The sequence below is a fragment of the Aulonocara stuartgranti genome, assembly GCF_965226115.1.
Source record: "Aulonocara stuartgranti genome assembly, chromosome: 23".
Lineage (NCBI taxonomy): Eukaryota > Metazoa > Chordata > Actinopteri > Cichliformes > Cichlidae > Aulonocara > Aulonocara stuartgranti.
The window spans coordinates 40,942,925-40,959,889 of NC_138958.1; the positions used below are offsets into that span (position 1 = coordinate 40,942,925).

The window sequence follows — 16,965 nt, forward strand, 5'->3', positions numbered from 1 at the left end:
TTTGCACCAGAAAGAGGAACATAAAAAAGTGGTATCGTGCCATCTCTAATATATATATTAATATATATATATATATATAAGAAAAACACCCAGCACGCCCCTGCGGGCGGTTTATCCTTCAAGCTCGGGTCCTCTACCAGAGGCCTGGGAGCTTGAGGGTCCTGCGCAGTATCTTAGCTGTTCCCAGGACTGCGCTCTTCTGGACAGAGATCTCCGATGTTGTTCCCGGGATCTGCTGGAGCCACTCGCCTAGCTTGGGAGTCACCGCACATGTAGCCCCTTCCGCCGGGGTTACTTGCGTAGTAGCATTCCAACAACGCCCTGTTTTCGTCCCTTGCCCACCGATGCCTTCTTGTTCCAGTAGCCCACTTTTCGTCAGGGTGCCCTGGTTCCTCAACACCTGACGCGGACCTTGTTGATCCGGGCGACGTCCGAGCCGGCATGCCTTCATATTTATCTGTCTCGCTCATGTCTGCGGTAGGCTTGCTTAGCATAGGGGGTCTAGCCTTAGGACCCTTACTGGATACAGACGCCCCAGGCAGGAATCGAACTTGCGATCCTCTGTTCCAAAGGCGTGTAGTTTAACCACTACGCTATCCAGCTGCTGGCGAGCCAGCCAAGCACAGATGGATGACGTATGGAATAAAATAAGTTGGAGGTGAACAGTTTCAAGGTTCAAGGTTCTTTATCTGTCACATGCATAGTTATACAAGTATAACACACAGTGAAATGTAGCCTGACACGCTCCTCGACAACTTATTTTATTCCATACGTCATCCATCTGTGCTTGGTGCCAAGGCTGAGATAAATTATCTCATAAAGAGGAACAAACAGTACTCCAAGTACAGACAAAGCCCAGCAGAAACCTTGAGGAGGAGCTCCATTTACCCCCACCCGGGAAGAGCCTCAGAAAGGAGAGACATCTGAGGCAAGAAGAGGCAAGAAGAGGGGTCCCTATTTGCCTCCAACTCTCTCAACAACACCAACGACCAGGACCAGGATCTTCCCCAGTCCCCCAAACCCCTGACAGGCCATCACCCCCATCACCCTCCTCCCCCTCCCTTTCTCCCTCCTCCCCACACCTGAAATTCACTGAAGAGATGATGGAGCGGGTCAATGCTGGGCTCAGATCTACCCCCCGGCCCAATCCCTCCTTGTCCCCCATAAACCCCCCACCAAAGCAGCCAAAGGTTCGCCACTCAACAGAGCAATCAAAGTCACATTGCCCAGCCTCGCCCCCCTTAGTTCCTCCTTACCACCTTCATGCTTTGTCTCCGCAGTCTGATGTGTGATGTGTGGAGGGTCCGAGCTGCGAGGATTATGGCAGTGGTGACTTTTCCCAGGAGAAGCTGGGACCCTGTTTACTAGAAGGTTTTAAAATCTCTGTACTTTTAGGTGACAGAAGGAGACATGTGGCCTGGTCAAAACACAGAGAGCTGCACTCTAAAAGATCTTTAAATATAGTAAACATACCTTGTGTGCCACAGACTGCTCCCAAACACGAGGGGACAAGTAATACCTCTAAAACACTTAAGTTGGCTTTATTAAACGTTAGATCTCTAGCTGGGAAAACATTTTTAATTAATGATTTAATCACTGAGCACAGCCTTAATTTTATGTTTTTAACTGAAACGTGGTTGGACCAAAGTAACAGTGGAGCTGTTCTCATCGAGACGACCCCTCCTAACTACAGTTTTATCAGTGAGGCCAGGGTGAGCAGGAGAGGAGGGGGGGGGGGGGGGGGTCGCTGTCTTATTTAATGAATCATTTCAATGTAAGCAGCTATCTCCTGGAAGTTTTCAGTCTTTTGAATATGTGGCTTTACAGCTGAAGGCCCCATCCAAAGTTGTGTTTCTTAATGTTTACAGGCCTCCCAAATACTGCACAGACTTTTTTAATGACCTCAGTGAACTGCTGTCTGTGATCTGTGTTGATTTCGACTGTGTAATTATTGTTGGGGATTTTAACATCCATGTGGACAACCCTCAGGACAAAGGGACTAAAGACCTGAGTAACACTCTGGGCAACTTTGGACTGACTCAGCATGTAACAGAGGCCACACATGATAGAGGACACACTCTTGACCTACTGATCTCCAAGAGCCTGAGCATTTCAAACATTACTGTGTCTGATGTGGGCTTTTCTGATCATTACTGTGTTTTCTTTGAAAGTAAAATCTCAGCCCACACAAATATATCAACAGCAGTGATCACAAAACGGTGTATAACTGAAGACAGTAGTGCAATTTTTAACCAGGTCTTCCCATTAACACCTGACCTGTCCAAAGGTTCAGTCAATGAGCTCGTCAATAGCTTTAATGCAAAACTGTTAAATGTAATGGATACTATTGCCCCCATTAAGGTGAAGGTTATCTCTGGAAGGAAAAAGTCTCCATGGAGAAACTCCACACTAGTGAAAAATGAAAAAAGAGAGTGTAGGAAAGCTGAGCGCAGATGGAGAAAAACAAACCTCCAGGTTCACTATGACATCTATAAAGAGAAACTTCACAATTATAATTTACAACTGAGGAGTGCAAGAAGGTCCTACTTCTCTGACATCATCACTAAAAACAGCCATAATGCTCGGGTCTTATTTTCTACAGTTGACAGGCTAACGAACCCTCCTGTGCCAGTAGTAGCTGAACTTCATTCAACCATGGCCTGCAATGACTTTGCCAAATTCTTCACAGACAAAATCCAAAAGATTAGACAAGCAGTTGGTACATCAACAGCAGATCCAGGATATGTACTGTGTCCACCGAAAAACTGTTTAAACACCATCAAACAGTTTCACCCGATTAACAGCAAAGACCTGGAGGACATCTTAGGTCAACTGAACTCCTCCTCCTGCTGTTTAGATGTCCTGCCAACAAGTTTTTTCAAAAAGGTCTCAAAGACTTTAGAGTCAGACCTGTTACAGATCGTCAACTTTTCCTTAATGTCAGGTGTGTTTCCAGAACCACTAAAAACTGCTGTAATCAAACCTATACTGAAAAAGGACAATCTTGACAAGACACAAATGAAAAACTACAGGCCGATCTCAAATCTCCCATTTTTAAGTAAGATCATTGAAAAAGCAGTTTCTCAACAGCTCAATTACTTCTTAAAACAGAATAACTGCTACGATGCCTTCCAGTCAGGTTTTAGACAGAACCACAGCACTGAAACCGCTCTGACAAAAGTGTTTAATGACATATGTCTGAACACAGAGAGTGGAAAAATGTCAGTCTTAGTTTTACTGGATCTCAGTGCAGCATTTGATACAGTTGACCACAACGTATTACTCAAACGACTGGAGAACTGGGCAGGTCTTTCAGGAACTGTACTAAACTGGTTCAAAACATACTTAGAAAACAGGAAATACTTTGTATCAATAGGTAACTTCACATCTGAGCAGACTAGTATCACATGTGGAGTTCCCCAAGGTTCCATCTTGGGACCCCCTCTGTTTAACATTTACATGCTCCCACTGGCACAGATTATAAAGAACAACAAAATAAACTACCACAGCTATGCAGATGACACACAAATATATATCACAATGTCACCAGGAGACCGAGGCCCTGTACAGGCTCTTGGTAAATGCATTGAGGAAATCAATGACTGGTTGTGCCACAATTTTCTCCAGCTAAACAAAAACAAAACTGAGGTAATAGTCTTTGGCGCCAAAGAAAAACGATTACAGGTCACCAGAGAACTTCAATCTATACATCTAAAAACCACAAACCAGGCGATAAATTTGGGTGTAGTGATGGATGCAGACCTAAACTTAGAGAAACACATTAAGACAATAACAAAATCAGCTTACTATCACCTCAAAAATATTTCTAGGATAAAAGATCTGATGTCTCAACAGGACCTGGAAAAACTAGTCCATGCATTCATCTTTAGTAGGCTTGATTACTGTAACAGCATCTTTACAGGTCTACCTAAAAAAATCAGTCAGACAACTACAGCTCATTCAGAACTCTGCTGCTCGAGTCCTCACTAAGACCAAAAAAGTGAACCACATCAGTCCAGCTCTGAGGTTTTTACACTGGCTGCCTGTCTGTCAGAGGATAGACTTTAAAGTTCTGATGCTGGCCTATAAAGCTCTGAATGGTTTAGGACCAAAATACATCAGTGATCTCCTGACCCAGTATGAACCTTCCAGATCCCTCAGGTCATCTGGATCCGGTCTTTTATCAGTTCCTAGAGTCAGAACCAGACACGGAGAAGCTGCATTCAGCTTTTATGCTCCTTATATCTGGAACAAACTCCCAGAAAGCCTCAGATCAGCTGAAACACTCAGTTTATTTAAATCCAGGTTGAAGACTCACCTATTCTCAGCTGCATTTGAATAAAGCACCAAATCCACACTTTTAAGCTTAAATTTCAAAACTTACATTAACTACTGATCTTATCTATTTCTGATTTTATCTGTTTTGATTTTATATACTGTTTTGTTTGTTTGTTAATTAGTTAAGCTTAAATTTCAAAACTTACATTAACTACTGATTTTATCTACTGTTCTGATTTTATCTGTTTTGATTTTACATACTGTTTTGTTTGTTTGTTTGTTAAGTGGGTTAGAGCTCTGGGTAGCTCCCCAGCTGGGTCTAGACTGGGTCTAGAGAGTATTTTAAATTCAGGGATTTTAAAATAGAAAGTAGCTCGTCCACAGAAGGACTGGTAGCTCCCCTTACGATAAGGGTTCAGATCGCGCGAACAGGTGTGAAATGTGTGTGTTTAGTTAGTTTGTTTGCTTGTTTTAATCAATTTTAAATCATACTTTTTATTTGTTTTTGTTTCTAATGTCAGAGTAAAGTACTTTGAATCACCTTGTTGTTGAATTGGGCTATACAAATAAATTTGCCTTGCCTTGCCTTGCCTAAATGATGATCTTCTAAATTTGTGACACGCCATTTCCTCTCCAGCTTACGAGTCACCTGCTTTAGGCTACGTCTTTGAGAATTAAACCACTGAGTCAAATACTTCTGATTTGAGACCTTAGTTTTCACCGGAGCTACAGTATCCAGATTTGTACGTAGTGAGGAGGTAAAATTATTAACAAGTTAATCGACCTCTGTTGGAGTAGCGTTCAGATAGCTGCTCTGCTCTATGTTGGTAAAGGGCATTGAAGATGATAACAGTGGGTGGATTGTATTCTTAAACTTAATTACAGCACTTTCAGAAAGACATCTACTGTGATAATGTCACACAGGCACAAATGGACTCAGGTGCAGACCAGCTGATCTAGAATAGCAGTCGTCAATTTATTTACAAATCACCATGTGAAAGTATGTACAGTGGACAGGGCAGGGGTATGCAACTGTCCAAGGGAAAAGGGGAAAAAATACAAAACACGCTCCCCTCACTCGCTCCTTTCGTATGTGTTTTCACACACGTTTGTTTGCATACTCTCACTCCACTCCACACCATGCCACCAGGGAAACAGATCGGGGGTACAGACGAGTCTGAGAACCTAAGCACAAGAGGCTCTTTCAAAGGAAGAGTACCCAGCCACTGGTACAGATATGTGGACGACACCTGGGTCAAAATCAAGACACAAGAAGTGGAATCCTTCACTGCGCACATTAACGCTGTGGATAAAAACATCAGGTTCACCATTGAAGACACAAAGGACAACTGTTTGCCTTTCCTGGACTGCGCTGTGCACATTGAAGAGAACGGCAAACTCAACATCGAAGTTTACCGGAAGCCCACACACACGGACCAGTACCTCCTCTTTGACTCCCATCACCCTTTGGAACACAAACTTGGAGTAATTAGGACCCTACACCACCGGGCAGAACATGTTCCCTCTAAGCCTGAAGGGAAAAAGAAGGAACACACACATGTAAAGGAAGCACTCAAAACGTGCGGCTATCCTAAATGGGCGTTCTTAAAGTCAGCAAAGAGGCACAGAAAAGAAGACCAGACACCAGCGAGGGAGGATAAGAAGGACAGATGCAACAACATTGTCATCCCCTATGTAGCCGGTGTATCAGAGAAACTCAGGAGAGTTTTCTCCAAGCATGACATCCCGGTGCATTTCAGACCCAGCAACACGCTCAGACAAAAACTGGTTCACCCGAAAGACAAAACGCCAAAACACAAACTTAACAATGTGGTGTATGCTGTACAGTGCAGCGAGGAATGCTCAGACCTCTACATTGGAGAGACCAAACAGCCACTTCACAAGCGCATGGCACAACACAGAAGAGCCACCTCCACAGGACAAGACTCAGCAGTCCATCTGCATCTTAAGGATAAAGGACACTCTATCGAGGATGCCAACGTTCACATTTTGGACAGAGAGGACAGATGGTTTGAAAGAGGAGTGAAAGAAGCCATCTATGTCCACTGTGAGCGACCATCTTTGAACAGAGGCGGGGGTTTACGACACCAACAATCTGCCATCTATAATCCAGTTTTGAGATCCCTTCCCAGACGCCTTAACGCCCACTCACATCCTGGGCCATCTGACCTCAGGAATTCGCATGATAAGGTGGGGCCATGTTTCACAATGAGCTCACCCGAAACTCTGGCTGATTGGGACCCACACCCAGTTTCACACCTTGGCTCAGGCGATTAGAGGATCATCAGGGGGTCCTTTTGTCCCTCTGTGGGGGGTCACTCCCACTAGGTTTATATCTGGGACTCTCCACCATTTGACCTTAGAACTGAAGAAGCTTCTCGGATGAGAGGTGAAACGTCTTCAAGCAACTTAAAGAAGTCCAGACGCTTTTCTTTGCAAGCTCCTTTGACTACGATGACTTGGATGACTGAGAACCTTCACAGACATAAGCACAAGAGAACTGCAGTTAGAATAAACAGATTAATCACACGAGAAACAGAGTTTATTGGGGCTGTACTGACAAGAGTAAATCAACGATCCAGCAAAGAAGCCTTCTGAGTCCTCAGCTTAAATAGCCCAGGAGTCCAAGTAATCAGGTAAATTCACAGCAGGTGCATGGGCCAAGGGCGGGAGCCCAGCTGAGCTCCGCCCAGACAGACAGGTAAGAGACAGGAAAGGGAGAGAGAGAGAGAGAACCTAAAAACAACATGTAGCCTGAAACCTAGGTCCACCAAGGAGACAGAGAGACCATGACAGATAAAGTCTACTCTCCACTGCTGTGTAATCAATTATTGTAAATGTAAATGTTATCAGGAAATGATCAGACAGGAGAGGGTTTTCAGGAAACACTGTTAGATGTTCAGTTTCAATGCCATATGTTAAAACAAGATCTAGAGTGTGATTAAATACACAGAAGTAGTGATGGGCAGATGAAGCCCCATGAAGCACTGAAGCTTTTCATCCAATTGGTTCACCCCAACGCGAAGCTTCATGAAGCTTCATTTGCTCTAGCAGGACACCTACTGGACGTAAAAATAATAGCTGGCATGAATTTGAAGAGTGTGGCATTTTGCACACAGCCTGTAAATGTCAACAACAAAAGGAGTGTGTAAAACACCTATAGTGTAGTGATGGCAGTATACTGTGTATATTTATGCTGGCAGTATGGAAAATGATTATTTGCGGCAAAGTTCGAACCGCTTCATGAACCAGTCACGTGGTACAGCCGGGCAGCGAGGCTTCGGACGTCATCATTTTCAGCTCCTCCCATAAATGAAGCAAGCCTCGATACGCGCTTCGCGGAAACGCCCCCTCCATTACTCGACACACGCTCCGAAGCCTCGATACAGAACGTCCCATCACTACACAGAAGGATAACGAGGGAATGAAACACAAAAGGAGGGCACAGCTGGGAGTAATCCGACCTGACGAGACTGGGGAAAAGTAAATTGAACACACTGAAAACATACACAGACCTTCAAAGTAAAACAGGAAACACATACACGTAATGACATAACACACCAACTTAACACAGACTGGGGGACACAGAACATAGGAACATGAACCATGAAACAGAAGAGTACAAACACCCAAGGTAACCAAAACCACAGAATAATAATAATATAAACACGGAGTCGCAGACTCCAGATCATGACAGGACTCCTCCCCCTCAAAACAACCCGACCAGGGCGGGCGGCGGGGGTCCAGGAAGGAGGGTTCGGATCAAAACAAAGCAGGAGCACTAGAAGGTCATAAAACAAAACACGAGTCCAAAACCAAAAGAAGACAAAAACGAAACACACCGGAGCTCGAGAAAACAAAGTCCAAAACAGAATACTTCAGGGGGCCGGCCCGGGGGCCGACAACACAGGAGCCCGAACAGTCCAGGGGGCCGACCGTGCGGACGGCAACATGCATATAAAAGTCACTTATTAATAAAAAGCTGAAAAAGGAAGAACATGTTCAAGAAGGGTGTAGCTATTGCGGTAAACAGTGTGTTAAGTGGATGAGTTGTACAGAGAGATGGCCACAGGTAGGAATGATTTTCTGTGTCGTTCAGTGGTGCTTTTCAGTAACCTCAGTCTCTCACTGAACCTGCTCCTGTGACTGACCAGCATGTCATGGAATGGGTGGGAGGTGTTATCCAACATTGTCTTTATCTTGGACAACATCCGCGGACAACATCTGCCTCTCCGACACCACCTTTAGGACTTCTCCCATCTTTCTAACTCCAATGTGTTCAGGTAAATAAGTTCCCAAATAAATATTCAGAATAAATAGCACATAAATAGTTATTTTCATTTCATCATTTTCATTTTTAGGGTATGCTTTTAAGTCCCATTTATTTTATAAAGCCATCATTGTGAAGCATGTCAGCTGTGTAATAAACCTTTGACCTGTCCACGTTGTTCCCTCCTGTCCACCCTATTACAGCTGGGATAGCACCAGCACCCCCATGACCCTGAGCTGGATAAGCAAAAGTGGATGTATGGATAGATATTTAATGACTTAGGTTATCAATCCATACAAGCTTCCAGGTAGATATACAAGTCCAAATAAGGAGTTGATGTTATTGTGTTATTGTGTAGAGGTAATGTTTACCAAAGAGTGTTATCTGTAGTAATTACTGCTGTAATATCTACACCTGTTTTTGCAAACATATGTCAACCTACTGTTAGAGTTGCTGTTGAGTATTCGTTGGTCCACTAGAGGACAGTGTTGAGCCTCAAATGATCAATGTGATCCAATAAAGCGTTGATGCTGGAACACAATAAATACAGATGAGACCGAAACAGCAGGGAGCAAATCAGTATTAGACGGGGAAGCATGGGGGTCAATATCAAGCACATGAGACTATCAAAGAAAAGCATGAACTAAAACACACACATGCAGCAAACAGGAAGCGAAATGTGACTGAATGGGAAAACAATGGACACAACTAAATAGGGAAACAGACAACCAGAGCACAAAGACACAAGACAGATACAGGGACACAAGTAGGAAACAGAAAGGGATCATAAAAGAAGGTAACTTGGAATAATAAAATCAAGTAGATGAACTACCTTATAAACAGAAACTACAGAGGATATAATGAGTTCTAAAGGAAATTGAACAAAACTAATATACAAAAAGCCAGAACAAAACACAATAAATTCTCAAACCCACCAGGAACATACAGTAGAAGAAAAACTTGAGAATAATTAACAAAGAAAACTATGAATACTAAATCAGAATGAAAACACAACTGGAGTGGAGGTAAAAAAGTCATTAAAACTACATCAGAGGCTAAAACTGAAAACGCTGGTTACAAAACCCAGGATTATGACAGAAGTAAGTTTTTAATTTTAAGAAATAGGTGTAAGGGACACATACACGTTAAGAAGCTATGCAGCTACAACTACATTAGACTGGCATCAGATAGAGCGAATAATAGAAGTCACATGACCCAAAGAGAAAGTGAAAGGACATTTATAAATCCAAAGTCACACATCATCTACATCAGTGTGAACAACAACCAAGACACACCAACTTCACAGCACAGTTGGACATTCAGGTACGGTAACACTGTGTTAATAATCCAATGCAAGAAATACATTTATTAAATTATTAAATTGACCTTTATTGAGTCATCTCACATTTGGTTGACATGTGTCAAGTTAAAATAATTGAATTTCAAGAAGAATTTCAAGAATTTACTGTTTTATAATTTACTGTCTTTTTTGCTTGTTTAATTCACAGATAGTTGATGACAAAAAAATGTTGAATATTAAAAAAATCTTTTCGGGTAAGCAGTTTTTTTCATTTCATATTCATTGTTGGTGGTTTTCTTCATGCTTCTCTTTTGATTTGCCCTATATTGTCATGTTTGTGAAGCCCTCGTGGGTTTAACATGTAATATTGAGCTACACAAGTAAAACTGGCTTGACTGGACTGAACAGTTTTGAAATCAGGAAATACTGGAGACTCGAGTGATCTTGATCTGAATTTGTTATTTTACAACAGAAAAGTTACCATAATGTCCTTTGGTTTGGCAAAAAGTAACATTTCATTTGACTGGAAAATCTAATATAACTGTGCCTGAATATGGAAAAGTGTTGCTAACATGTTTTTACTTTGTCATATTTCAATTGCAGGTAATCGCTCACCACCTTCTCGTAAGATATTTTAAATATGATACAAAATTATTTAGTCCTGAGGAAAAAACTTGAGGCTTTTACACACCGGACACGTAAAATCTGCGCAAATATTTTCTGGTCTCGTCTGTTAGTGCAGCTAATGCAGCTGTTCACACTGACAGTTTGAGCAGCAGAATTCCAGGAAGTGTAATCATGTCATACTATTTACCTCAGACACACAGCTACTCAATGCGGCTTTCTGAAATCATTTCCCTGCCTCGCCTCAAACTGTCCCACTGACATCCTGAACTGTACAAACACACAGCTTCAGCTCCTGGATCCAACCGTTAAATTCTCCCTGCTGCTGTTTTCTTAGTTTCTTACTTTTCTCAGCTCGTCATCGTTTGATGTCGGCTTCATTTTTAGTTTTCACAGTGCGTTTATTGAGGAAGAATTTTCCTCAAAAACGCAACGCGTTCAGTGTTTAACAGCCTTAATACATAATGTGTAATTAATTTATAACGTTGCCCTTCCAGTGTGACTCATACAATTAACATTTTCACTTTACAGTGTTAGAGGTAGAAGAGAGGATCATACCATGGGGGTGAGTATTAAGAGTGTGGTTGCTTAGAGAGGTGTACTAGAATTATTAAGATTAACCAATTTCACCTGTGTTAATCCTAGAGTCACAATTTTATATCACAAAATCCATCTCTTTTGACCTGTTTGATCATTGTGGTAACTTATGTTTAATGTTCGTTCAATTTGACTTTAAACCCATCTGTGGGTGTCACATTTTTGCTCATTCTGATGTCACTGTAAGTGATTCTCAGCTGAAGTATTAAATATTTACATTCAAATTGTTACAGCAGCACAAACCTCTGAGTCACAATGTGGAATTCACATAGTTTCACATGGTGACACAGAAATGCTTATTTGGTTATTTCAGGCTTCTGAAATTGCAGGCAGCAGAAAACAGATGTCAGCCTGTCTCAGTAGTACACCCCTTGAAGGGTTTTGTTTGTTTGTTGTGTTATTTTGTGTTTGTTCATAACACTGTTGTGTAAACTGTAAGTGCACACTAAATCCTATTGTAATTTTCTGAATGAACAGTGAAAGAGAGCGAGAACTGCAGCTTGTCAGAGATTACAAGCCTCACAAAAATGTCCAGCATCTCAGAATTATGCTTTATGGACCACCAGGTGCTGGAAAGTCCAGCTTCATCAACTCTGTGGACAGTACTTTAAGAGGCAAAATCACAAATCGAGCTTCGGCAGACGCAATCTCTGGTGACAGTTTCACTAATGCAGTATGTATAAGGATTATATTATTATCATAATTAGATGCTTGCATGAAAACATTCTCATCTCCTTTGAGGTTTTCTAGGACTACAGGAGTGCACTGCAGTAGTAACTGCTTTGTTCACAATAAACTATAAAAAGAGTGAAAAAAGTCAGTACAACTAGTGTGTAAATTATTCTGAAAACTGTTTAGGGTCTTTAGTATATGACATTATAAACACTATTTTTTACATTCACAGTACAGGACATTTAAAATTCAGAAAGGAAATCCAGGAATTCTTTACCCTTTTGTATTCAATGACACCATGGGCCTGGAGAGGGGCGCTGAGAGAGGAATTCTTGTGGAAGACATCAAACTTGCCATGAGTGGACATGTAAAAGAAGGTTACAGGGTATGATGTTTTTCATCCAGATGCTTGTACACAGTCTGTGATACAGAAACTGTATCGTGCAAAAAGGTTTAAGTGATTTTCCGTTTTTTCCCAGTTCAACCCCAAATGTCACTTGTTTGAAACGGATCCTGACTACAACAGTTCTCCTACTTTAGATGACAAAGTCCACATTCTGGTTTTAGTCATTCCAGCTGACACAGTGAGCATAATCAATGATGAAACTTGGAGGAAGATGAAAGAAGTCAGACTACATGCTCGTGATAAAGGTGAGAGCAGATGTTCTACATGTATGACGTCACGATTTCAAATAGTAGAAAAACATGAGATAAATGATTGCATTGCTTTCTGTATTGGCAGGAATCCCAGAAATAGCTGTTATCACTAAAATTGATGAAGCTTGTCCTGAAGTCAAAAAAGACATAAAGAACGCCTACAAGAGCAAGCACATGAATAAGCTGGTATGTTCAAAGAAGTAACTTTCATGAGCTTGTAGACAGTTTACACATGAATGTAACATCTCTAATTCAGCTGTATATTTCAGTATATTTGTACAGAAACCTCAGCTATAATCAGTACAAATAATTCAAGACGTAGTTTATAATTATGTCACTGCTGTAACAATACGATTTCAGGTTTTTTTTAAATGTAATGTTGTTTAAACTTAGATGGACACAGTGAACGTGGACCTGGGTATTCCACTGAACTGCATCTTCCTCGTGAAGAACTACCACAAAGAAACTGATACGAATAACGATGTGGATTCACTGATACTGAGTGTACTGAAAAAGACCATTGACTATGGAGAGGACTACCTGAATGACGTACAATCCTGACCTGTAATCAATGTGTGAGCGAGCTAGAAAATGAAAATGTTCAGTTACTCTTCAAGTGATTTTGCTCATGTTTCATTTGCCATCGTTACAGTCACAGTCACACAAAAAAGGTGTGAAAAGAAACTTCTTTTCTTTTGCAAATTAAATCCAAATAAACTTCAAGGAAAATCAGCACATGTACTTTTTGCTATTTACGGTATATTCAAAATGGTAACTGCACGAAGAATGACACATATATGCTTGTACACTGCTATCTGCCGTGTAACTCAAATAAATCATTTTAACCCTTGATGTAAGACTCTCCACTGTGAATCAGTGATTTCTTGTTTAAAGAACTGTAATTTAAGTTGGATAAGTGGTAGAGGATCGATGAATAGATATTTAATTACTTAGGTTTACAACCCATATAAACATCCAGTTAGATATATAAGTCCAAATCAGGATATGTACTTAGTCCCCCCCTTGGCTATGCATTTGAGAGCTTAATCAGATGGTACAGATCATCTGTCCTCTAGTCACAGTCGGACTACTATTCATGAAACTAGTAAGTTTTCCTACTCAGCTTTTTGTTTAATTATTTCCATTTAGAGTAAATTCAGCCATGCTGATACTTTGTTACTACTGTCAGTGTGAGAGTAAGAACATTGTAGGAATAAACAGTGTATATGTATTGCTCGCTGCTGTTTAAAAGTTTGAGAGGAAAGAGTAGATATAAAAACAAACATCAAAGATGGGCTCAGTCTACGTATACACTTGATATCAGGTCAGCAATTACACTGTCTGTGTCCTGGTTTAAGATCATATCTGTAAAATAGATTTTAGCCAACATGAGGAAGTTAAATAAAGTTGTGCCTATGACTTTATTACTGATGCTCATCAGGGAAAGACAAAGTGAGCTGTGTGGGAGGCTTGGTTAGGATCCAAATACTGGGCTTTGACACAGAATAATTAATGAAAGGCAGCAGCTTTATTGTTGGAAAATACATGCTAACACTAAGTACATGAACACTAAAAAGGAAACAAACATGAAATGAGAACTAAGAATCTTGGGCTAAACCACAAATGGCTAGGCGAGACATAACATGACGTGGCTATAAAACAAGGCGCTTACACAGCAACTGCGGAAGAAGTGACACCAAGCAGGAAGACACAGGGCTTTAGTACACAGAGGGAGAACGAGGGAAATGAGGCACAGGAGGAGAGCACAGCTGGGAGTAATCAAAAGTGATGAGACCAAGGGGAACTCAATACATTAGTGATGTGTCGGTCGCGAACGAAATGGCTCTTAGAGCTGGATCTTTGACGTGAACAACGCAAGCCAGCTCCTTATCGCGAGCCGTGGGGGGTTTTTTTTTCTTTCTCTCACCCTCTCTCGCACTTTTTTCCACTTCACTCTGCACGCGAGCCTTGTGCTTTGCGCTGGGCAGAGGGGGGAGGGGCGGTAGTTAAACTCGCAGAAACAGGAACAGAGCGGGAGAGAAAGAGAGCCAGGGACAACATCACTTTAGACAACTATTTTCAGTTGCAGATAATAAAGGATACAGAAAGTTTATTCATGCAGGTCCAGACAGAGAATGTGCATCTTCTTTTTGTTTTCATATTTTAACTTATATTTAATTGTGTTGTGGTTTGCAGTGTTTTGTGTTGTTTCACTTTAAATTTGTTTAAAAGGAAAAAGATGAAAATTTAAATAGTTAAAAGTTGAAATGTGGATAGTTGGTTTTTGTATTATATGATTTATTTATTACATTTTATGTGGAGTGAATAAATAAAAGTATATTTACGGTGGTCCCTACAGACAAAGCACGTACAAACTCCAAAACACGTACATAACATAACACAAGTGCTCCAGGATGCTAGGCGCAGTGTTGAGCTTTTGTTACCTATGGCTACACAAGCCAGCAAGTACCAATGACCAGATTTGGTGTGTAGTAGTAACAGGTAAATGAACATTTTTTCGACTTATTTGGATATATATGAGTGCTTGTGTATAAATACACCAACAATAAACATATGCTTTCAATTGTGTAATTTAAGTGATCTAAGTAGCTCTGTTTTGGAAGTTCAGTTAACGCTAGAAATGTGTTTTGAAGTTTGTACATGCTTTGTCTCTAGGGGCCACCGCATATATTTATATATAAACATATATAAATAAAACCACTTTTTTTTTACATTACTAATTCCTTTTGTGCATAATTTTATGTTGTTGTTAATAATAAATTAATTAAAGCAACAAAACAAACTAAAGAGCCGGCTTTTTTCAGTGAGTCGAACTGAAAGAGCCGGTTTGTGGAGGTAAGCATCAACGACACAGAGCTCTCAGTTCCCACTCCTTCTTTGTTCCTCTCCAACATCAACTGCACATATTGCGCCACAAAACACAGGAACACACTTCCTCAACACTGGGTGGAGCCCTCTAGTGGTCCACCACACATGCCCCCCCCGAACACCCAGCAGAACTAGTCCAGGACCCGGGGCTTAAGCAAACGGCCTGAACGGCTGAACTGGGGGGGGACTGACAGAGGGCAACCCAGCCCGAGAGCGAGGCTGGCACTGGCGGTCAGAAAAAGCTGCAGACGACTCGGACTCCGTTGATTGTGGGTCGCTCCTTGGGGAAAAAACAGAATCCATCAGCCCGGTGGCAGGTGGCAGGTGGGCAGCCGCGGTGAGGGGCCTGGGCCGGGGATTAATGCAGACAAACCAGCAACTAACAGAGGCAGACACGAGTTTTAAATACACAGAAGGATAACGAGGGAATGAAACACAAAAGGAGGGCACAGCTGGGAGTCATCCGACCTGACGAGACTGGGGAAAAGTAAATTGAACACACTGAGAACAAACACGGACCTTCAAAGTAAAACAGGAAACACATACACGTAATGACATAACACACCAACTTAACACAGACTGGGGGACACAGAACATAGGAACATGAACCATGAAACAGAAGAGTACAAACACAGGAGCAGATTCAGTGAGAGACTGAGGTTACCGAAAAGCACCACTGAACGACACAGAAAATCATAACATAAACATAAACATAACATAAACACGGAGGCACAGACTCCGGATCATGACAGGACACCCCCCCCCCCCCCCCCCCCCCTCAAAGGCTGGCTCCAGACAGCACAAGAAAAATAACATCCAGAAAAACCAGAAAACAACCCGACGGGGGGTCCAGGAAGGAGGGTTCGGAGCAAAACAAAGCAGGAGCACTAGAAGGTCATAAAACACGAGTCCAAAACCAAAAGAAGGCAAAAAAGAAACACACCGGAGCTCGAGAAAACAGAGTCGAGTCCAAAACAGAATACTTCAGGGGGCCAGGCCGGGGGCCTACAACACAGGAGCCCGAACAGTCCAGGGGGCCGACCGTGCGGACGGCAACATGCATATAAAAGTCACTTATTAATAAATAGCTGAAAAAGGAAGAACATGTGCAAGAAGGGTGTAGCTACAGTGTGTTAAGTGGAGGAGTTGTACAGAGATGGCCACAGGTAGGAATGATTTTCTGTGTCGTTCAGTGGTGCTTTTCGGTAACCTCAGTCTCTCACTGAACCTGCTCCTGTGACTGACCAGCATGTCATGGAATGGGTGGGAGGTGTTATCCAACATTGTCTTTATCTTGGACAACATCCGCCTCTCCAACACCACCTTTAGGACTTCTCCCATCTTTCTAACTCCAATGTGTTCAGGTAAATAAGTTCCCAAATAAATAATCAGAATAAATAGCACATAAATAGTTATTTTCATTTCATCATTTTCATTTTTAGGCTATGCTTTTAAGTCCCATTTATTTTATAAAGCCATCATTGTGAAGCATGTCAGCCGTGTAATAAACCTTTGACCTGTCCACGTTGTTCCCTGCTGTCCACCATATTACAGCTGGGATAGCACCAGCACCCCCATGACCCTGAGCTGGATAAGCGGAAGAGGATGATATTTAATAGATATTTAATGGCTTAGGTTATCAATCCATACATGCATC

At 41.8% G+C, this 16,965-nt stretch overlaps 2 protein-coding genes across 3 annotated transcripts in view; both read left to right on the forward strand.

Annotated features, from left to right (window-relative positions):
• The window catches only part of LOC309700748 (interferon-induced protein 44-like), a 185,451-nt gene that overhangs the window by 71,906 nt on the left and 96,580 nt on the right, over positions 1-16,965 (forward strand). The window contains exons 2-4 of the mRNA XM_082524539.1: positions 10,078-10,123; positions 10,473-10,493; positions 11,025-11,058. Coding sequence (XP_082380665.1) covers positions 10,096-10,123; positions 10,473-10,493; positions 11,025-11,058 — 83 coding nt within the window. The 5' untranslated portion in view covers positions 10,078-10,095. The remainder of the gene's footprint in view (positions 1-10,077; positions 10,124-10,472; positions 10,494-11,024; positions 11,059-16,965) is intronic.
• LOC309700755 (interferon-induced protein 44-like) overlaps positions 9,865-16,965 on the forward strand; it is a 57,359-nt gene continuing 50,258 nt past the window's right edge. The window contains exon 1 of one of the 2 annotated variants that reach the window (XM_082524553.1): positions 9,865-9,892. The gene's annotated coding sequence lies outside the window, so the exon portion shown is untranslated. The remainder of the gene's footprint in view (positions 9,893-16,965) is intronic. The other variant, XM_082524551.1, reaches the window with a different exon arrangement.